This window comes from Pithys albifrons, chromosome 4, assembly GCF_047495875.1.
Source record: "Pithys albifrons albifrons isolate INPA30051 chromosome 4, PitAlb_v1, whole genome shotgun sequence".
In the NCBI taxonomy this organism is placed as follows: domain Eukaryota; kingdom Metazoa; phylum Chordata; class Aves; order Passeriformes; family Thamnophilidae; genus Pithys; species Pithys albifrons.
In genome coordinates, this window is record NC_092461.1 from 73157065 (window position 1) to 73179482 (window position 22418).

The following is a 22418-nucleotide window of genomic DNA, read 5'->3' on the forward strand; positions in this document are numbered from 1 at the left end:
GAAACACAAAAAAATGAAATAGAAAACTGCAAGCAGTGAACATTCTTTTGATGGTTATGATTTTGTTGCCACTAAAAATACTCCTCAGTAATGTGGTTGTTCATCTTTCCTCTTGTTTTGGGTGAAGAATTCGTTCCAATAAGAAAATGCTGTTATTGGTTGGAGGATTGCCTCCCGGACCTGACCGGCTACCCAGCAATTTGGTTCAGTATTATGATGATGAAAAGAAGACGTGGAAAATACTGACAAGTAAGAGGTTTATTTTTGTACAGTTGTCTTGATGAATTTAAAAACATGGTTAATCAAATTAGACACTTTATTGATTTGTTTCTCTTCAGAGATTTGTTTATGTATCACAAGGGGCTTCACAATGGAGCAATAAATTGAGATTGCAGAAGATGCTAATTTTATAATAGGATAGGCCTAAATTAACATTGGCTTAAAATCATTCCAGTAAGTTTTTTTAAGTAAACTTGTAAGTATTTCATGCTGCAACATGAAACCATGCATATTTATGTATATATGAATAAAATGTAGTTTAATAAAAAAAAAAAGGCAGAGTTCAAGACATTTTTCTCAGTCAGATCCCTGGTAAGTCACAGTATCAGAGCGCACCTTTGATTCTCTTTTGCATTTTCATTTCCTTCTTCCAGCTTTATCTGTTGTCCACAGTCATTAAAGAAAGGTTTCCTCTGTACTACTCTGCGTCCATTGCTGACAGAAGTATTGGTGGAATATATCAGCTACAATAAACAGTGCATGGAAGCTCCTTTTACAAAATTCTTTCCCACCTTCTTTAAAAGGTTGATTGTGTTTTAGAGTAAGTATTTTGCCTCAAGCATTGAGATTTGGAACTTACTGTTATGTTGGTTGTGATTCCCAGTCTGACTTTGTCATGGAATCAAATCACAGCTTCTTGAGTGCAGCAGGCTGTGTGTGCATTAGTCCCCTTGTGGCTAAACTGGCTGCATTGGTCAATAAAACTAAATTTTAACTGTCAAAATTGCCCAAAGCAGTAAAGATAAAATAATAAATGAGCAATTTTGATCCATAAATCAAAGCCTTACTTCTAAAACTGGACAACTGGTAAAACCTGGATTTCCTAATAAACTTGCTTTTTTTAGCTCACTAAAACTCATTTTGCCGAATTCTGTTCTCCTTCCTTATCCAAAGCCCTATAATGGGATACATCCATGTTAATAATATATCCACAGGTTAGGATGAAAATGAGTCGAAAGACTGCTGTGTAGCAGTTTAAATAGTGCCCTTGCAAAGTGCTTTCTCCCATGGAAGATTTAGGAGCCTTCAACAAAGTGGTGCAACATAAAGACCACTTAGGTATAGATGACCTGGATTTATTGTTGAGGGTATTGTGTAAGAATGACAATCGCAAAAGGCTGTGTGAACTTAACATTAGAAAAGTCTACAGCATTTGTGCTAGGGAACATACTATACTTCACATTTTTCAGAATAATGAGATATGATACCTCTGTACAGTACTTCTAAGAAAATTCTGAAGGCATGAAGTCAGTGAAAAATCAAATATACTGCCTAAGGCAGAAGTGTCCAGGTTTGTTTTTTTCATTTGCTGTGTCTAATCCAGTGGCTCATCAGGAGAGACAGAAGGAATGGATCTCTTGCTTCAAGATCTGAACTGTCCACTGAATTAAAGGAAAAAGCTTTATTCTTAGTCTTACCCAGCTGTAGATATGTCAGATTTTGTAAGAATGGAACCTACTCAACTCCTGGTTCCATTGTATGTAAGTTACATTGTGATGCGGTGTCCAAGATTGTGGGAAACTACCCAGAGACATAATGCCTGAGTGCTCTAGCTAAATGTCCATCACTAGTATTTGAATAACATTGCTGTCTGTGGTGGTGCTGAGAGGTGTTTCAGAATCATTCTATGTAGAGAATGTAGTCTTTTCTGTGTTACCTCTAAGAAATAGTACAGTAAAGTTCTCTTTTCATTAGGGTTAATGCACGTAACATTTTATGCTGTGATTAAGAGACAGTCAGTGCATCTGTTACAGTCCTAGCTAGCTCATGTTTAAGCACTTGCAGCTCAGCACTGGAAGTCCTGAATGTCCCAGAATCTGTCTCAGTGTCGGCTGAGACAGTGGCTGTCAAATACACAACCGTCTTGTGACATGAGTAATCCCGTTCTTACAAATCTTTCTATGAAAGGAGACCCTCTTGGCCTGGTCTACAGTTTGAAGAACAGAGAAGAGTGCCTGTCTTTTCACAGTGAAAGAGTCAAAATGTTGAGAAGCATGATTTCTTAGAAAATATTATTGCTACTCACCAAATGCTAGCAATAACTATTAAAAAAAAAAGGTGAAATAAGAGTTTCAAATATCCTCTTTATTTTCTAACTTAATATAAGAGAGAATAGGAAACAAGTTCAAGTAGAACTTTTGTTCTGTCCTTTTCATAAAATATAGAAGGTCTCTACAGCATAGGACTGCAGGGACTTGAAGAACTATGCCTGAGAAGTTCTAGGCAAGACCACAAATTGATCAGCTTATAACATAGTGATAGTTCAGTGCAGTCATGGTGTAGTATCAACATAATGTGGCATTTATGTAGGCATTGTTCTAGATTTATTTTTCATGTACCTTTTGCAATTTACAAAGTACATTTTTTTTCCATTCTTTACCCTTTTACCTCCCTCTCAGCCCACAGCTAACAGAGATATATGACCAGCAGCAAAGGCAAAAGAGGGTTTTTTTCTGGTTTGGTGTTTGTTTGGGGTTTTTTCCACTTCTTTAGACAGTGCTGTCAGTCCTGAGATTGGAGTTCACTCTCAACTCATCAGTGCAAATGAGGAATTTACTCACTACTGAACAGGGATGGAACAAAAACTGTCCTGCTCATGGCTCATGAGGCTCTGCAATAGGAAGATTCTCAGTTCTTTTAGTTTGGTATTTTAAGGTGTTAACGTTTTATTATTGCCTTAGGTATATTTGATTTCCTCCTGTACTGGCAAACATTTACAAAGTCTTTTCTTTAACCTTCTGCCCACCAGTAGGCTCCCACACACACCAACAAAATGCCATGTTTTGCACTTAGAGGCTTACTGATCCAGTGTAAAAGTGCAGAGAAATTTCCTTTCCCTTCCTTCAAGTGCTTCTACATTCCTTGTTCTTTGCTCTCCATGCCAGTGGCATTTGGGGATAGGGAAGGTGGGAAACAAGCTTGCAAACATTTAATCCTGGTTGCAGTGGCAGGGACATTGAGTAGATGGATGAGAGGAGCCCAAATCTCCTCTTGTCACCCTCCATTGAGAGGAACCCCAGAAGCTACTCATCAAGGTCTGCAGACCCATCTGAGAGGGAGCTGCTTGCTGGCTGCCTTTTTCCTTCTCAGCATGAAGAGTGGCTGTTGCAACTACTCAGTTGCTTAGGGCTCCGTGTCCTGCCTCGTGTGATGCATGAGGAACAGAAGATCAACCATCAGAAACTACTGACTCCATGTAAGCTGTGGCACTGCAGTTGGAGCTATGAAGATGGTTGCAGGTGAAACAGCACAAGCTATTGAGTATGACAGCTCAGCAGAGTAGCAATCTCATTTTGTTTCTGCGACAAGACTAGATCTATTGGCAGGGGATCCTGCCCACCTCTCTCTGCCTGGCTAGCCAAAGCACCAAATGCATCAGTACTAATGGGAGTAATTCTAAAGGTATCAGGAAAACAACTTGCCTTGTTCATAGACCCAGGAGAGGAGGGGAAGCATGCACCCATTTCCAATTTTTTAATGTCATCATGTATAGGCAAGAATGCTGTGGCTCAAGAGATCGGTAGATTTTTCACAGTCTAGTATTACTGTGTATTTTTCCTATCTGGTTTTTCTCAGAGAGTTATTTTTTCTATGTTGACAACAAAGAACAGAGGCAAAATAAAGAAAAAAGAAAAGAGAAAATAAGTAGCATTTTACAAACATCTTTTGCCACCTAATTTTACTTGATGTGGGCTTAATCCTAATCTGAGATTATATATAATATTATGCACATCATAATGTGCACATTGTTGTTTAATTTTAAACACTTACTGCACAGTTATGCCTAAGCAAAAGAGGGGCTTTTACAGAGTGTATAGCAAAGTACAGCAAATATCTTCACGGCATGGTTTGTTTTCAGGCTTGCCTATATGTGCACAAACACCAGTTCACTTTTATAACTGAGTGCTAAATATGTCATGTAGCAGCGACGGGCTACCACTGCCCAGTGACAGAAAAGGAACAGCTTATGGATGTTTGACAGGCCGTAGTAACAGCAAAAGTTCTGCTCTATTAATGTGGTTTCATTAGTCCATGATATTTTGCAGTGTTCATAACTACTTACTGGATGTGGGGCAGTGGGGGGGTCTCTGTGCCACCACCTCATGCCTCACTGCTCCAAACCAGCCACTGCTGCTTTGGTTTTAATTGCCAGCTATGGTCCTGCCAGGAGTCCTTGTTTAATTCTAGAACTCCTTTGGCTGTTTGTTTTAACTGCAATGTTTAAGATTAATTAAACTTTAAGAAAGTGAAGCAATGTTTTGTTTGTTAGAATGATTCTATAAAAATTGCAAGTTTCAAAATCCAGAGCCTAAAAAGATTTTTTTGTGTTCAGAATAGCATAGCTTTCCTAAAAACCCTACTGCTAAGGCAATGATGTATTACTTTCACTTTCATTATATGTTTTTAATCAGAGCGTGACTTCACACTAGACAAAGCGATGCTTTATGCATGGTCTCCCTTGTTTTTTGCTAAAATCTTTTGACATGATTAATTTTACTTTAATGCTTTTGTCTTGTTGTAATGGTAAGGATGATGGGTATAAACCAGGGCAAAAAATACATGCTTTTCTGTCATAATGCTTCTAAGCATTTAAAAAATATATTAAATGAAAGAAAAAAATATCACAAGAGAATGATCCAACTGGAATTAAATTTTTTGCTATGTGAACAGAGAATGCAAGAAATAAATAAAAATGATGCAGTCACTGTTTTAGGTGGGGTTTTATTCTATTTTTTCCCTAGCAATTTATCCATCTGTCTGATTAGAAGTGACGACTAGAAGAGAAATTGTGTCTTACAGGTTGCTAGATACACAGCAATTCCTTCTTTCAATGCAAAATTCTTTTTTCTCTAAGGCACAAAAAGGTAAAATACTGGAGATATTACTGAAGTCTTACATGGCACTTTCCACCCATGTGAAGCTACAGCAGATATTTTTTTTCATATCAGAACATTTTTTTTCCAATTGGATATTAGTTGTAACATTCCTTAACCTCCTTAGCTCACTATATCCTCTGGGTGAACCACGTAGATGATTCAGTGAACATCACAATAGTATCAAATATAGGTATGGACAATAATGTGTTTATGCTTAGGGATTGCAGTAGGTTTGGATTTAATCCAGTGTAGAAGTCAACATTGTTGTCCTAAGAAACAGTGTATTTGGATAGGAAAGACAGGGAAATATCCAGAACATCGCCAGACTGGAAAGTTTAGTCAGGAGGAGCAGCATCTCTTTTCAGGGCACTTCTTTTTTTTTGTTGTTGTTATTATCTTGACCTTCCTAACCTTTGCTAGGTGTATTTGAGTCTGCTGTGTTTGGACAATGTGTAAAGACAAACAAAGAATCAGGCACTTTGATTTCTGTCTCCATCACACTCCTTTCTGCCAGCTGCAATCACACAGTATCAAAGAGTTCTCATTTATTTGTCTTTCTCTGACTTGCTGATCATAATGAGCAGTTAGTAACCTTTTCATCCTTGATGCTCTGATAAAGGAAGTCCACGTTCTTCTTCCTTCCCCAGATTGGCTGTACTTTCATTTTTACATGAAACAGTCTCCTGCAGGTAGTCTGGTCTGAATGCAACATCTGCTTATTTTTGTCATTTTGACTTTTTAAATTTCCCTTGAATATGTTCTGTGACAGTGTAGCAGTCCTCTATCTTCAGTAACAACATTTTGAAAGGCAAGCCAGCACTTAGGCATACCAGTGGGTCTCAAAACCCTATGAGCATCATTATTTATATATTTTATCCACAGGGAAGTCAATTAAAAGGAAGGTAGAATGGTTTTATTCATGTCATAGTCAGCATGAGAGAACCTGGATCACTCCACTCCCCGGCCTGCATTGTTTCTGCTGTAATAGATTATATTTCTTTCTTGCCTGTTTTCTTTGGCAGTTCTGTGGTATTGACTTCCTTCAGCCTTTTATATACGGAATGATACTTTGTCCTTCCTGAGCAAATTAATAACAAAACTTCTGTTCCTAATTTTTCTGAAATGGCTTTGGAGACTCTGAGAACGTCTCAATCCTTTATGTGTTGGAGTGCTTTATCCAGTTTTCTCTTTTCTGGGCTGGTTACTTATAAAACATACAGTATGATTATGGCTCACATCAGAGGTTCCTGGGAGAAATTTTCAAAGACTTAAGTGTCAGCTTAAAGTACCAGTAGATGTCTAGCACATGTTGTGCCTTTGAACATGCTGTCTCTTTTAAGTAAATTCATTCATCCCATGTAAAGCTTTTACTTTTTTGAAGAATGATAGGATGTTAGAAGCAAAGGTTTCCTCCTTCAATTTACCCCAAATCAATTGGTAACTAAATAAAATAAGTGATGATTGCAAAAACTGTGTCATGTCAGTTGAACTGGTTTACTTGATAAATGCTTGTTCTAATTTCTCCCCTTTTTTTTTTCTTTTATCACTTGTGAGAATATTGCACACTTACTTTAGTCAAAAAATGTGTCTTGATGAGCATTTCTTGGCAGCCCTGATAAATTTCATCTCTTTCTCCATTTATCCAGCATTTGGGGATGCTGCAGCTTCCGCTTCAGTGCTGAGTCAAGGATGGTTTCAGCACTGCATTGAAAAGCTTGAGCAAGCATTAGCATATTGCTAAGGCAGTAGTCTTTATATTAGCCACTAGACTGATTTAATAAATGTGGTAGATGTATGCAGAAGTTGTACATGCACACGTATGCACATGCTTGTATGTATGCTTCTCAAATAAACACACTGCACTAAAAGCTAATTTAAAACATAAATTTCATCTATATTTTCCATTGTTAGACCTTTTTAAAAAGTTCAAAAGCAGGAGAATATGGTCACAAAGGAAGAGAGATTCATACACAGAAAACGTAACAGATTGGTATGAATATCCAACTTTAAGCCTGGATTTAAGAGACTAATGCAAGGTAGTCATATATGCTGCCAATAAGCCACATGTTTTACGCGTACAGGGAAGTGAGAAACAAATACAGTGAAGAGTGTTTTTGCATATGTGACATCTTAGAGGTTAACCACAGCTCCCATTCTGAGGTTGATGCATGGGAATTCAACCATGCAAGTGCCATTAACAGTGCATGCCTGCATATCTGAGGAAGATGAAAGTCTTAAGAATTAGTGAAAACATAGCATATTCTCACAAGGATTGCTGTATTTGTGTGTTAAATAGTATTTTCTTCTCACTACCATTTGAGATAACTTTCAAGAAATATCAGCCCTCTTTGTGTGCATTTTTCCTTTTGATTGCAATGTTGTTAGCTTCTGCTTTTGCATGGGTGTTACCTGACTGTGTGTATCCTCTTTATGCTATGCCTTATTTGTAAGTGTGCTGTCTTGTAGATTCTGGATAGCTTTCCCCTACTGTGTTCCAAGTCCCTTCATAGCTTGCTATGCAGTGTGTTTGAAACAATAAGTCTTACCGCTGCGTTCATTCTGTTTGTGCTGAAGCCCTCAACAGTTTTTCAGCTTCTCTTGGCTATTTTCTCCCCTTTGGTTATGGACTTGTGAATGCCCACCTCTCTGGAAATCAGGCTGTTCCTTTTATTTCACATATACAGAAATGCCTGACTCACTTTCATCCTCAGTTACCCAAATGTGTTGTTCTCTGTCTATGCTCCGCCAGGACCGTTTGTAGTTGAAAACCTGAGTGAGAGAAGAGAGCAGGACACAACCCCCTTCTGAGACATCCTCAGGCAGGGACCTGAGACGGTGCAGAGCTGAGCCTTGGGTGGCCCCATGTAAGAAGGCAGCAGGTGCAGGACAGACGAGTTATCAACTGCTAGTGCCTTTTCTGCAACAGATGCCCATCTCAGGCTTCTGTAGGGACGTCTTACAAAGAAAGCTGCTGACTCCTGTAGGTGCCCTCTTCACTATATCTGTGCTAACACATCAGAACCTTTAACTCAAAACCTTTCTTCTGGATCACAGAGCTTACCTTTTTCTAAGTCATCTTGAGTTACATATCTTTGCAGATGGCTTGAGAATGATGGTTTCATTTTGCAGCAACTTGTACTACTTAGTTCCAAGGCGAAATGAAAAAAAATTCTTTCAAATGTTTTTGCAAAGCCAGAGTCATATCAGAATGTCCCTTCTCTTCTCAACATCTCTTGTGGGTTGGGGAAGAGGCAAGCAGTTGATGTTTGAATTTCCTGCTTTGCTTAAGTCAGAGTACATTTTTTTAGCTTGCAGATCTTTCGTGTATGTCCCAATGGGTATTTCACAGCCTCACCAAAGAAAGTTTTGTGAAGCTTTGCAAGGCTGACTGCAAACCAGAGACAGCCTTGCTACAATTAACAAGTTGCTCTGACTTCACCAGTAAACCCAGGTGATCAGCAGAGTGTAGATATGTGGGCTTAATTCTGCCCTAGAGGATCTGCAACATTTTGAGTTATCTCAGCCTATGGACATTGTCTGTCTGCTATGAACATGCATATTCTGGGCCGATAAGAACTAGGAGCTGCATTGTCCTGTCTTCTGTCCAAAGCAAGTGTCCCACCTGGCTAGATACAGATTTCAGCAAAGCCACATAATTTCTAGTGAAAGGAAATACCTTCAAAGTGTTCTCACCAGATCTGTTTGTGTAGATCCCTCAATACTTTTTGACCACTGTCTCTAAAAACTCAGCCGTCTGGAATAACTTTCATACAAAATTATATGGCACTGTGCAAATTCAGTGCTCATTCCAAATACAGCTTTCTGTTCTTTAGGTGATTCCAGGTAAAATTTATGTGTTTATTCTTACCTACTTGTTCTGGGATTTATGCAGCATTAATGGGAGCTAGGCATGTATGGAGACGAAAATGAACTCTGCTGTGTTTATAGTTGCTTATTTTGGAAAGCATTCCCTTTTTCAGTATCTAATGTGACATTTATGTCTAGATGGGTTGCAAACAGGATGGCAAAGTACTGCTAGCTGGGTAAAATGTAATAATACAAAATTCTCATCGAAATCCTAAGTTTTTTCAATAAATTGGTACATGTTTTATAAATATTCTCCTCTCAAATGGTCTTAAAAAAGAAGGCAGTTTCCTTCCCAGAAGTGTTTTGTACACAGTTATTTGCAATACAGATTTCAGAAGCTTGTCATAGCTGTCTCAATTTTTATAAGTGCTATAATGACAAGAGGTGAACATTTTGCATCCTCAACTTTATTTGCTGCTGTATGTCCTTATATGTCCTTACTGCATTGTAGTGGCTCATTGTTTGAAGGAAGTAATTCTCTTTTCAATTTTCCTCTATTTTCTCAGAGCTTGATTAAGTTCCTTTCTCCCTTCTCTTTCCTCATCCGTTTCCCCTTCCCTAATGGCCTCCCTACTCTCCTACCTTCCCTCTGTTTAAGACAGAAATAAAATTTATTACGTACTTGAGAAGGGTTTTTTCTAAGCTTTCTGTCTCATACCAAGTGTTGTATGAGCTACTGCTTTCATTTAACTGAATGCTGGAGTATCTGCAGAAACAGACTAATATGTCTTTACGGGGATGGTTTTTGGTATGTTGTTTTGTCATATTTATATATTGTGATTCTACTCCCAAATGGGGATTGTGCTTCTACAAGGTATGCAACTGCAGAATGACTGTTCACACTGAGAAAAAAGTGTTAACAAATTGAATAGTAATGAATTGACCTGCAGAAAAAGCATTTTGCCCTAGTACACAGAAACCCTGCATAACTAGAGCATATAATTTTAAATGAAGCAGGCTCTAGGAATGCCTCAATGGATGTGATGTCGACAGTAGCTCATAATTCATGGATATGAATTATGGCTGAATATCAGGAAAAAACTTCCTGACATTGAGATCTATTAGGTTGTGGAATAATCTCCCATGGGAAATGGTGAAAGTTCCATTGCTTAAGATCAGACTGAGCACTACGAAGGGAACAAATCCTGGCCTGGCCTCAATCTTTTAGGGCAAATTAATTAATTGTGTTAACATATGCCTTCCCATCAGCCTAGACAAGCAATGTCTTCTGGTATTTGCCAGGCAGGAGCAACAAAAGCAGCTGTGGTATGAGCTATCCTATCTAGCCCCATGACTCTAACCCCTCTGCTTGTGAATAGATCGCCCTCAGGGGTGAAAAAAAAGGAGTGGCTTTTACAGAATCACAGAATATGCTGAGCTGGACAGGACCACTAGGATCTTCAAGTCCAGCTCCTGGTCCTGCACAAGACCATCCCCAAGAGTCACACCATGCACCCAAGGGTGTCGTCCACATGCTTCTTGATCTCTGTCAGGCTTGGTGCTCTGACCAGTTTCCTGGGGAGCCTGTTCCAGTGCCCAACCACCCTCTGGGGGAAGAACCTCTTTCTAATAGCCAACCTAAACCTTCTCAGACACAACTTGAGGCCATTCCCTTGAGTCCTATCACTGGTCACCACAGAGAAGAGATCAGTGCTTGCCCCTCTTCTCCTGATAAGGAAGTTGTAGCTGCCATGAGGTCTCCCCTCAGTCTCTTTCAAGCTGAACAGACCAAGTGACCTCAGCCGCTCCTCATGTGGCTTCCCCTCAAGACCCTTCACCATCTTCATTGCCCTCCTTTGGATGCTCTTTTAATAGCTTAATATCTTATATTGTAGTGCCCAAAACTGCACACAATATTCAAGGTGAGACCATCCCAGTGCAGAGCAGAGCGGGACAATCCCCTCCCTTGACCGCCTGTCAGTGCTTTGCCTGGTGCCCCCCAGGACACGGTTGTCCCTCCTGGCTGCCAGGGCACTGCTGACTCATATTCAACTTGCCATCGACCAGGACCCCCAGGTCCCTTTCCTGGCACTGCTTTCCAGCATCTCATTCCCCAGTCTGTATGTACATCCAGGGCTGCCCCATCCCAGGAGCAGAATCCAGCACTTGCCTGTGTTGAACTTCATATGGTTGGTGATTGTCCAGCCCTCTGATTTGTCCAGGTCTCTCTGCAGGGCCTCCCTGCCATCAAAGGAGTCAACAGCTACTCCCTGTTCTGTGTCGTCTGTAAACTTGCTGAGTATCTGTTCCAGTCGTGCATCCAGATCATTTATGAAGATGTTGAAGAGCACAGGGCCCAAGATGGAGCCCTTTTGAACTCCACTAGTGACAGGTCTGCTGTCTGATGATAACCCATTCACTATCACCCTCTGTGCTTGACCATATGCCAATTGCTCATCCACTACATGATGTGTTTTTCCAGCTGTGTGCTGGACATTTGTCCAGAAGCATCCTGTGAGAGACAGTATTGAAAGCTTTACTGAAATCCGAAAAGATGACATTCACTGGCTTCCCTTGATCAGCTAGGTGGGTTACCTTGTCATAAAAGAAAATCAGGTTGGATAAGTAGGACTTTCCTCTCACAAAGCTGTGCTGGCTATGAATGATGACTGCTTTGTCTTTCAGGTGTTTTTCAATACTTCCCAGAATAATCTTCTCCATAACTTTACCAGGCACTGAAGTGAGACTTACAGGCCTGTAGTTTCTGGGGTCCTCCTTGTTCTTCCTGAAAATCCAGTCAGCTGCAACCTCTCTGGATTCCCAAGAGCACTCAAAAATCACAGAAAGAGGTTTTGTGATGACATCAGCCAGATCAGATCTTTGAGCACCTCCAGAGCTGTTCTGGAGAATTGCTGTGCTGGCTTCTTGGGAGCCATGTGTGAAATAACCTGGGCAGTATTTTTGGCATGGAGGCATGGCTGGTTTCCAGCTGCATTGCCTTGACTAACCTGCATCCGTGTGAACTGTGTGTGAAGGCTGAGGTGTGGGATCGAGCTTGGCACCACGGCTGTTTGATCTGAGAGACTCCTGTTCAGGATCCTTGGGACCATGAAAGGGAATCATAAACTTTTCCACAGTGTGAACATCTGTTTTCTGTGAAGTGGGTAAGCCTACCCAAATGCTCACTGAGCTCGGCAAACACCCAGAGCGTCCAGTGGCTGATGCAAGCCTGTCATTTTCAGTAACAAATTATCTGTGACTGAATCATTTTAAATATTCCTATTTTATTACAAGTAGATAATGTATTTAATGCACATGATTTAGCATTAATTTTGGGGGGGAGGGAAGTCTCCAGCTCTTGAGATGGCTATCATTAAAACTATTATATCAAGCTTGTTTCCTTGTGAGCAGAAACTGCAAGTAAATGCAAGTAAAGTGACAGTTCTGCAATGATTACAATAACCAATAACTTCGTGCATATGAGCAGGCAAGTCTTCGAGTTCTGATTATTAAAGAAGAAAATGAAAAAAAAAGGTTTCACCCCAAAATTAGAAACTAGATGATGGTCAATCTTCCATGGGCTAAGAAGAAAAGGAAAAATTAAGAGAGAGATGTGCTTGAATCACTCTCAGGTGAGGAGGCTTGGCAAATTATGTTATTAGAAATCATTAAAATAGATTTAAATACAATTACCATGATGAGTGATGTAAAGGCCATGTTTCTGCTCTTCTCCTCCCTCCCCTCCCAGTTTTACATGCAGAAGAAGCATGTATGGCTCCAGTCTGTACTCAGCAGCAGCTGTTTGCTTGCTGGTCAAGAATTACAGCTGCTGTATGTGCACAGCCTTAACAAACATACATACCATATGTAAAAGATACTTTTCTGATTGAAATAACATGAAAGGAATGTCAAAGAGATGCAGGATCAGAAAGAAAGAACCAGATTTGTTTTTTCCTTGGTCAAAGACTAACAAAAAATAAGTCCAATTAAAGGTCACAGAGTAGTCTTCCACCCTCATGCATATGAAAGGCATTGTGCAGGCATAACTAAGGCAGAATTTGACTCCCAAATTAACTCATTTGCTGGATGCAAAACTGAAAGAAAATCCTTATGACCAGCTTATAAGTGTATATAATGAAAAATTGCAACAGCAGAAAAATGTATTCATATCATATCTCTAATTCAGCAAAGTATTAATCATGCTGATGTTCAGCAGCGTGTTTAAATACATGCTTAAGTACTTTACAAAGTACTGCCTGTAAACAACTCCATATGATGGTGCATTAACATAAGACAGAGTTTATCTATATACTCTCTCTGGAGAACTACAATTATTTTAAGTACCGTGGCAGCCAGTAGCACAGAGCTGGGTGATCTGTGGTGTCCAAATCCCAGCCTTCTGGATAGTCCCTGTGCAGCCCTTGTCTCCCAGCTGCATTACCACTAACGTCTGCACAAGCTCATTTAAACTTTATTTTATTCAGCAGAATCACAACTGCTGGAATCAGCTGGCAATTTACTGGCTCCTATTAACTTCAGCTCCAGGAAAAAAAAAAAGATATGTCCAGGGCAGAGATGTCCCATGTAAGGGTTTATACAGTGGTCAAGCCTCTAACTTAAGGCCTGTTAACATCCAGGATGTTTCAGGGTTTTTCTGCACCAAGGTGCATTTCGTCCAGCAAGATTGGAGCCACTGTCCTCCTGTCGACTCCCAGGCTGTCTCCAGCGCTGCTCCGAGAAATGATCACTTCAGCACTCAGAAATTTGATTTTTCTTAACTGCAAAGATTTACAACATCAATAAAGCCCTGACATAGCATCCCTTTTCCTCAAGCCATAATTTGGCTTCCCTCCAGCAGCTTTATTTTAGCAGCCTGGCCTCCTCTCCAAGAGGCAGAGCTACCATGGAAAGGGGTTCCACATGCAGGCAAAACAGCACTGGTGCCCACCTGAAGTAGTTGCAGTCATTTGAGGGCTTTAGTTTGAAACTTTCAATATTGGAAAATAATTCATTGTCATCAGAGAAAATAACTGATTCCAAAGGGAACAGTGTTCTGGTTTTAAATGGCACAAAACAGGGCTGTTTAATGGGAATGAAGATGCATCTTAAGTAATAGAAAAATTTGTATGAATAAAGCTAAACTGTTTCAGGAATAAATGTTTTTATACAGAAAACTTCTATTGATCCATCACCTTCTAATGATATTCACCAAAATAAAAAAGTTCTTCCAGGTCTGGCCATTTAACCATGTAATTCCATGGAGTTTTTGCCTGTGCTTCTGAAGTCCCTAATTATATTTTTGCAGTATGCAAAGCGTATTCTTGAGAGCTCTGTGTTTCCCCTGATGCTCAGAGGCTTTGCAGGATGCTTCAGGGGTTTAGTTCCCAGTGCGCTACTGGAGTGGTCCACGAGTGCACAGACAGAGATGGGAATCCTCTTCCCAGAAGCAAGGCCACAGAAGTACACCAGAGTACTGGAAGATGGTTCTGCACCAATTTTGCGTGTGAGGAGCTCCACAGAGGGTGCAGGTAGGGTTGAGGAGTGACTGGTTGTAGTTGGTTCGGTTAGACAATGATGGTAGACACCAGGGCTGCCCACAAAGTCCACAGCTGGAATTCATCCTGGGTGGACTGTGGAGGCTGGTGCCAAAATGTTAGGCAAATGTCACAGGAAAAAAACACACAAGCATAGGAGAGTCTGGGCTATCAGAGTGAAGTGAATTGTGTGGACCAAATTCATATCATGCCATGAAATCTGTCGATGAAATGTGTTAATGTTCTACTTTAAAATGATTTGTGGTTGTCCAATAGAGCCAGCCATAGACAGATACTAAAAACTTGAAAGAAATATTTGGTTTACCCAATTTTCATCTTTTATATATACCTCTTTAGCATGTTGTTTCCTGCCAGCAATGGATACAACACCTGCTGAACTCGGCCCCTCGACCAACTGGGACCTTTAAAGCAAAGGACAACTTGAGAGCACATACACCTGTTAGGGCTAAGTCAGTAACATGAAGTTAGTTCAGCTATCACGATACAATATGATAACAGTTTTGGTACTCACAGTTCTATGCTGGGACTGTCCCCTCAGAGCACAACAATAATAGTGCCCTTTGCCAAGTGACCAAAGAAAGCTCAACTGAGTACCTAATTCTGATTATTTCATGGAACTTGCTGCAGAGTTACATTAGCTCTGTTGCCAACAATTTTATCTCTGATCTTGCACATTTAGTATATTAAGACAAAGCTTTGTGATTCAACTGATTGTTTTTCAAATGGGAGGTTTTGATCTTATGGTTGAAAATTAAAAGTAAATTGAAAGTAAATTGAAGAAAGTAAATTGAAGGGGCATCAAGCATATGTAGTGTCTTGGATTTAGTGATCTGGATTGTAATTTTTGAAGTTGTTTTGGGTTATCAGCACTTGTACTGCAGAGTATAGAGCAAATAACTAAGCCTTCAAGGTTTTTAATGTGATTTGAAGACAAGATTTTTGCAAAATTGCTTAGTATTCATATTTATAAAAAGTACCTTTTGCACCCTGGTACTGCAATAGGAATGAATGTATTTGTGAACCTCCAGTGAAATGGATCTCAGCAAGTGTCCCAAAAAGGTTTTTGTAGTCATTCAGAGGTTCCATATATTGCAGAATGCCAAAAAGTACTCTGTATCAAAAACCAAAATAAATCGGAAGATTTATCATTTGAAAGTGTACATACAGCTGATCATATGGAGCTGACTTTACAGACTTAATGTTTAACTTTTGACTTTAATAACTCTACAGAATTTTAACAAAATTGTTTCTATAATAAAAACCCCATGCTGCTTCTTGGGATATGTTCAGTCAGTGCTAAATTTCAGTGTTTTAGTACTGTGTAAAAAAAGGTGCAGTAACATAAGGAATAGGTTGCTTCCACCAGCTCATTTTGCAAGTAGTTGCTATTCTTACTTGTTTGTATCTGTGCAGGTTTATTGAGTCTAGATATTTTGTAATTTTGTTATGGTCAAAGGATTGGAAAAGATGCAGTTCATCTGCTTTTCCCCAAGTTAGCACCCACTAGCTGAGCCAACCAGCTGCTAGTGCCATGTTCCTGAGTGGTTACAAATGTAAGGTAAAAAGTGCTCTTCTAAACAATGTAATCAGTGCTTTAAGGTAGTTTAAATTAGTGGCTTTTTCTAATTGTAAGAAACTAGAAGCAATTAACTGCAGCCCAGCTGATAAGTGGTGACTTTCACAAGCACAGTGCTAAACCAAAGCAATAGTGTTGATAATCTGTTCCTGTTCTGTAGTATGAATCAAAACTGTTTGTATCAGTGGTAACCTAATTTGTGTAAAAACACATTTGTTTTAGCCAGATGTGGATCAGCAGTCTCCATATTAATATATATGATCAAATGCACCACACTTGGGATTATGTTCTGTCTTTATTAATTTATAGGAAGGCTGCAAACTCCTTGGGCAGGATCAGTCTGCATTAATGCCCGGTAATGATGCACTGTGCATTTCGTCAGTGTTTTTGCAATGAATTAAAAAAAGAATGGCTCAAGTGTACTTTCTTATTTTATTTCCTTTCTATTTCTTTTTCTGCCACATTTTTTACATCTGATTCTCTTTGTGAAAATCCAAGGTCATCAGGAATGGAATTTAAATTGAGTTTTCACCTGCAGGATGTGTGACAAGGATATACTGTTGGGCAGCACAAATCTGTATGCCCGTGCTTGTCTCCCAATTCACTGCTGAAGTGTCATCCTGCCAAATCCCAGTGCTGCATTGCCACTTCGACATACCTCTGTGTGGCTCTTTTTGGAAGGGTGGCTTTTGAGACACTTGCAGGGGGTGGGTCTGTGCAGTACTGGCTGTGCCAGACTGCAAAATGCAAGTTGTTCAATTATTGGGGTAAAGAGGAGAACTGAGGGTCAGCTTACCCCTATCGGTGGACACCTGCTGCCTTGTGTTAGAAGCCTTCTCAGCATCTGCCCTCAAATAGTCTTTCTCTGCCCATACCATACAAGGAAAAGAAAACACTGATTTCGAAATGATCCTGGCTTTTTCCTCTTGTCTTGGCAATGGAGAAAAAAAAGAGTCTGTAGGAGCTTACAAGGCTGGACTCGGTCATGAAAAGGTGCAGGGGAATCTAGGAGGTTGGTATTTTTGTGGGAGATTGGAAGAAGCTGGACATTGGGGAGGAGTGTTTGGTTGTACTTTATATATAGGTTTAATAGTACATAGCATTACTGGAATGGATGATACCTTCAGAGGGGCAGTTGTTCTTGTAAGCAGTTGGGGAAGAGTGAGAGAAGGCATAATTCAGCATCAGTGGGTATGCAGGTAAATACCAGTCCCTCTGCACCTCCCTAATGGAATAGACACACCTCAGCTTTAGCATGCCTTCCCCAAAAAATCATTCTTTAGGGAGATGAAAACTGTAATCTGGCCACGATTATGCAGTTCAGTTTGGGATTAAACGAGTAAAACACTGTCTTTCCATTGGAAAGGAGTGACTCTTTTAAGAAAGAGGTTTTGTTTGGGGGTTTTTTTCTCTTTAATTCTGTAGGTTATCTTTTTGTCAGAACAGCTTCCTCACATCCTCTTTTCCCTTTCTTACCTCTGTAATGAGGAAGCACTCTGTCAAAAGCGAGCATGTTGTTTTTACGCAGCTCCAGATCATTATTAAGAGCGGGAGGGAGAGAAGTTTGGTGGCGTGTTGGTGGGGACAGGAATTGTGTCTGATGTATTTCACTGGGACTGGTGCATGGAGTAGGAAAGCAGATGTGTGTGGACTGCCAGAGAAATCGCTGACTGATCCTTGTACAGGCTGGGTTCGAGAAGCTGAGACAAGACAAGGCAAAGCAGGTAAGACTGATACCCGTGCCAAAGCATGAGCACCTGCCATGCCCATTGCAGGCAGCATGAGCTAGGGGGGGCTCAGCATCCAGCAGGATGGATGCGTTGAGCATTCGCTGGGATTTGTGTACTCCGTTTGATTTCTTCCCTTTCTCGCCGAACACGAGGAACAAGCAGAAGTTAACTGCTTGGAAGGAAGCTGCCTATGCCTTTTTTTTTTTGTGCTGCGTTTCAACTCTTTTGTTTTCTGCTTGGTTGCAAAACCTGAAGCCAAAATATGATTGAAATACCTCTCCCAGGGGAAGGGGGAGCCGAGCACACCGCACCCCCATCTAGTGGCTTAGCCTCACACTGCCGGGTGGACGGAAATGCGGCAGCAGGAGGAGGAAGAGGAGGAGGAGGGCTCCTGCAACTCCGGCCATGGGCTTCGTAGACTTCGGACTCGACTGCATTTACCGTTGGTGATTCAGAGATGCAGAAGCAGCTGCAGGACCAGGAAGGTATCAGCTGCCTGTCAGACTTCGGGTGGATCATGCACGAGGGACTTGCACCAAGCTTGGAAAGAGCATTAGATAGATGGCAATACTAAACCTTCTGGAGTTAAGAAATGTGAGAATTAAGCTGCTTCTGCAACCTTAATTCGGCCTCTGTTTGCATAAGCACTAAGATACAATCTCCAGTGAATGATATCACACACAACTCTTTGTCACATGTCAGTGCACAGAAGAGACTGCACTCAGTTTCAGCTTACAGCATTTCTTCTCTGTTGTTCAGGAAGTAGATCGTGTCTATCACATGCTTCTGAAATCTTTTGAAGACAGAATTTTTTTCAGATGGTATCCTTCACAGACTTCACAACAACACAGGCCAACTACTTCATGAACATTTACTGTGGTATTTTTGTACCATCCTCTTCGTGAGAAGCACAGTCTATCATTGTTCCCATTTTGCAGATGAGGAACAGAGAAGCCATGCAGTTAAAGTCAAAGGTAGCCTTTATTTTGGGGTGTCCATTTTAGGACCCCTCAGACCATGCTTTCCAGACTGCCTTTCCCACTTACTTCTGTTACAGCAGTGAGCACAGAGTGCTCCTGCATATCAGGCACAGGGATCAGATCAGGCTCTCTGAAAATGAAGCACATGAAATTAGTGTTCTCAGAACAGGAGAAATGGGTAGCTGTGAAAAAAAACAAGGGATTTGTCCAGCACCACAGTAAAAATGTATGGCAAAGGCAGGGATGGTATCCCACTCTCCAGCTCAAGGCACAGCTGCCTCAACTGCGAGAAATCACATCTGCTTCTTCAGCCTCAGCCTCTCCCTACACACTTTCCAGAAGTAAAGCAACCTCTTTCACTCAGAGGTCACATTCACTGTTAGTTACTTCATTCAGTGTGACTGTGGCCATATGCTAATTGAAGCTGTTGCTGTTGTTTCAAGTTCCCTTCCACTCAGACCCCATCCCATTCTTATCTTCTCCTTCATGTCAGTGCTGGAGTTCATGTAACTCCTGGGTGAGCCTGCTTAGGGCATTAAATCAAAATGAAACTATACGCTCCCGTTTTCTGTGTTATTTTACCACTAGGTTTTACTTTGAAAGGGCTCACTGAGAGGTACCAAGGAGAGACTATGCTATAGTATGAAAAGCAGCCTGGATTGCCTGGGTTGTGAGAGGGACAGGGGCATAGCAACACTTAGACCCATTTCACTGCTTTGGTATTATGTAGGTTGAGGCTGTAGTTTCACAACCACAAGTTGATTCAAACCGGTGGTGCTGCTGATAGATCAGTTCTTCCCTTCTCATGGCCTTGCACTCCTGCTAACTCCAGTTTATAAAGCCAGTCAGGGAAGCTTAGAGGGGAACAGATCAGGGTTAAATTCAATGTACCTTAAAAAACTTCTGTGGTTTCTTGATTATTTATTTCTTGGCTTCATGAATGCATTGGCTATCACAAACAGTGATGGCACCTGAGACAAGAGGGGTAGAAATGTTTTTTTGCATTGACAGTTTCTGCAGGTCTCTGATGTGTGTAGAATTGGACCTTCAAGTTGGGCAGTTGGGAATTATCACAGTGAGCTGTCTAAAGACTATAACAGCATACATTAACAGAGGGGTGCCACAGGAGATGTGCACTGCAGCCTCTCATATTGACAGTCCATAATGTCTGAATGCTCCACATCACAGCATTTTCATAGCTTTTCATAGTTGGCCTTTTCAAGGTGTATTGAGAGACAATGTGTTGTAGATCTGCAGTACACATCTCTGTGATTCCAGAGGTGTAAATATGACAAGGTTCCTCCCAGATGTGCTGACAGCAGAGGAGTGTGAAGACTGCAGAACTTTGAACTCTGTATCAGTGTGTACTGCTGTGTTCTCAGATTTTGCTATCTCTTCCTCCAGTCCCAGTCCTTTTGCCATGTCCCCTCTGATCTGTCCTGACCCATCCCTGCCCTTCATTTCATTCCCTTCGTGAGTTCAGTCTCCACCAGAACATGGTCCAAGCCATGTTTACTAGGACAGTGAGTCCCCATTTTGTTCATGCAGACTGTGTCTCAGTCCTTGTCCTTGCTTTCCTTCACCTAACTAACTGAAAATTATATTTTCCTGAACAATACTCTGTGTGAAAGGCAGTTAAATGCCACCCTGACACCCAATCCCATCAGATCTCGGAAGCTGAACAGGGTCAGGCCCAGTTAGTATGTGGATGGGAGACCGCCTGGGAATACCATGGGCTGTAGGTTTCTAGTCCTGGGGACTTCACTGTCACCATCCAAGCTTGCTTGGCCATGGCAGATGAACCTTAGGAGTTAAAGGGTGGGGCCAGTTCTGTACATGCTGTGCCTCACCTAAAAAATACACTGCTCAGGCTCAAAGGGCACACCCACGTGGGGAGAGCCCTTCCCAAGTCTTCATTTGCAAAGCCTTGCCATACATAGATACTCTGCAAAATTGATGTCTTCAATGAAAAATGCAAGCCAGATGAGGATACATAGTTATGTATATTTTAAGTGTTTGGGATTGATTGCAACAGCTTTAGTTAATGTATATGTCAAATCTTGCAGTCCCAGGATGGCCAGTGATTTGAATTAACATGACCTTTCATCCTGTTTGTCAGCAGTCCATGACCATGTGATTTGTGAGTAACTTGTGATTCTGTGTGAACGTGGTTCAGCACATGAATTTTGGCACCTCTTGATTTCGATAGCAGCTGCTTGTGCTATGATACTCAGCGGGGTATTCAGTTTAGAGAAATATGATTTTCCTTCTGTTTCCTGACTGGATGCTTCCTAAGTCCACAAAAGGTTTTTGAGTGGACAGGACAAAATTTCTGGTATGAGTGCTCATATGGAGTGAATTTTTTGGATTGGTATGAATAGGCATCACAACACATTTTTCACAGCTCTTTTTTTCTGAAAATACTAATCAGTACTGTTTTCATACAAAGCAGAAGAAAATCAACATAAATTTAGTCCACATCCATTAGTGGATTTTTTTCCCCCTCTACATTCTTATTTCGTCTTCTGTGTATAGATTTGCAAAGTAAGTCATCTATGCCAATTTTACATAAGTATGTGGTTTTGCTACGCAGGTCAAATTTCCTTTCCTGAATTTGAAAATTGGCCATGGGTCTGCAATTTCCCTTTCTTAGGAGCCCATCTGTGGGGATGGGTCTAGGTCAGCAATAATTCTGCCTGGTTTCTGTTGAAGAAAACAGTCTTTGGTGCTACCTAATTTATGTGGATTGACTCCTGTCTTTCCTTCTGCATTTGTCTGCCTGGTGGTTAGCACATTTTAGAGTGGGTTCCTATTGTCCATCCTGAGCAGAAAGAATATTATAAATTATGTTTAATTCTCTTCATTGTGGGATAAGTGTTAACAATAAGACATTTTCTAGTACTTAGAATAACCATTTTGGTGGTGATGAGAACATTAAGTTCTGCTGGGGGATCTCCAAGTACCTTTATTTTTTTCTCAGAATACTGGCAGGGACCTGCAGAAGCAGTACAGAGCCTGGGCTGCACTCCTTGCTCAGGCAGCAACATTCCCGCCCATGGGTCTATGTCAGGGTATGGTGGGGTTACTGGCTTCATGAAAACAGGCCCAAATTCCATCCAGGAGACAAGGCTAAAGACAGGACTGGAGGCACACTACAGTGTACCCTCATGGGGTCAACCAGCCCAGGTCTGGGTGCCTAGGCTCCTGCACCCATGAACAAGTGGTGCTGGGGGGGACTGCATGCTGATCAGGGCCATTGAGTCCTGTTGGCACCCTCACTCATCAACTTGACAGTGTGTTGTCTGAGTGGCCTGTCCATTAAAGATTAACTTGGAACCTTCCTGCTGTCTCTGGCAGGGACTCCTGAGCTTTCATTAAGCAGCCTAGGTACATTAACATAATAGTACATGGACATTCCTGCTTCTGCATGCTGTGCTTGGGCATGCTGGAAGTTTGAGTTTTAGGCTTTTCTTCAGATACTCACACAAGGCATATGTCTTCGGGAAAAGGAAGCTTTTTTCCTGGTGGTAAGCATTGGACGGATCCTTCCACCCTCTTCTGCTTTCAGTCTAGTGCTTTAGGTATGAGCTGGACTTTCTCATAAATTAAACCTT

At 41.0% G+C, this 22418-nt stretch overlaps 1 protein-coding gene across 4 annotated transcripts in view; it reads left to right on the plus strand.

Moving 5' to 3' along the window:
* KLHL14 (kelch like family member 14) overlaps positions 1 to 22418 on the plus strand; it is a 65242-nt gene that overhangs the window by 17858 nt on the left and 24966 nt on the right. For all 4 annotated transcript variants that reach the window (XM_071554598.1, XM_071554597.1, XM_071554599.1 and 1 more), the window contains exon 3: positions 128 to 249. In XM_071554598.1, coding sequence (XP_071410699.1) covers positions 128 to 249 — 122 coding nt within the window. The remainder of the gene's footprint in view (positions 1 to 127; positions 250 to 22418) is intronic.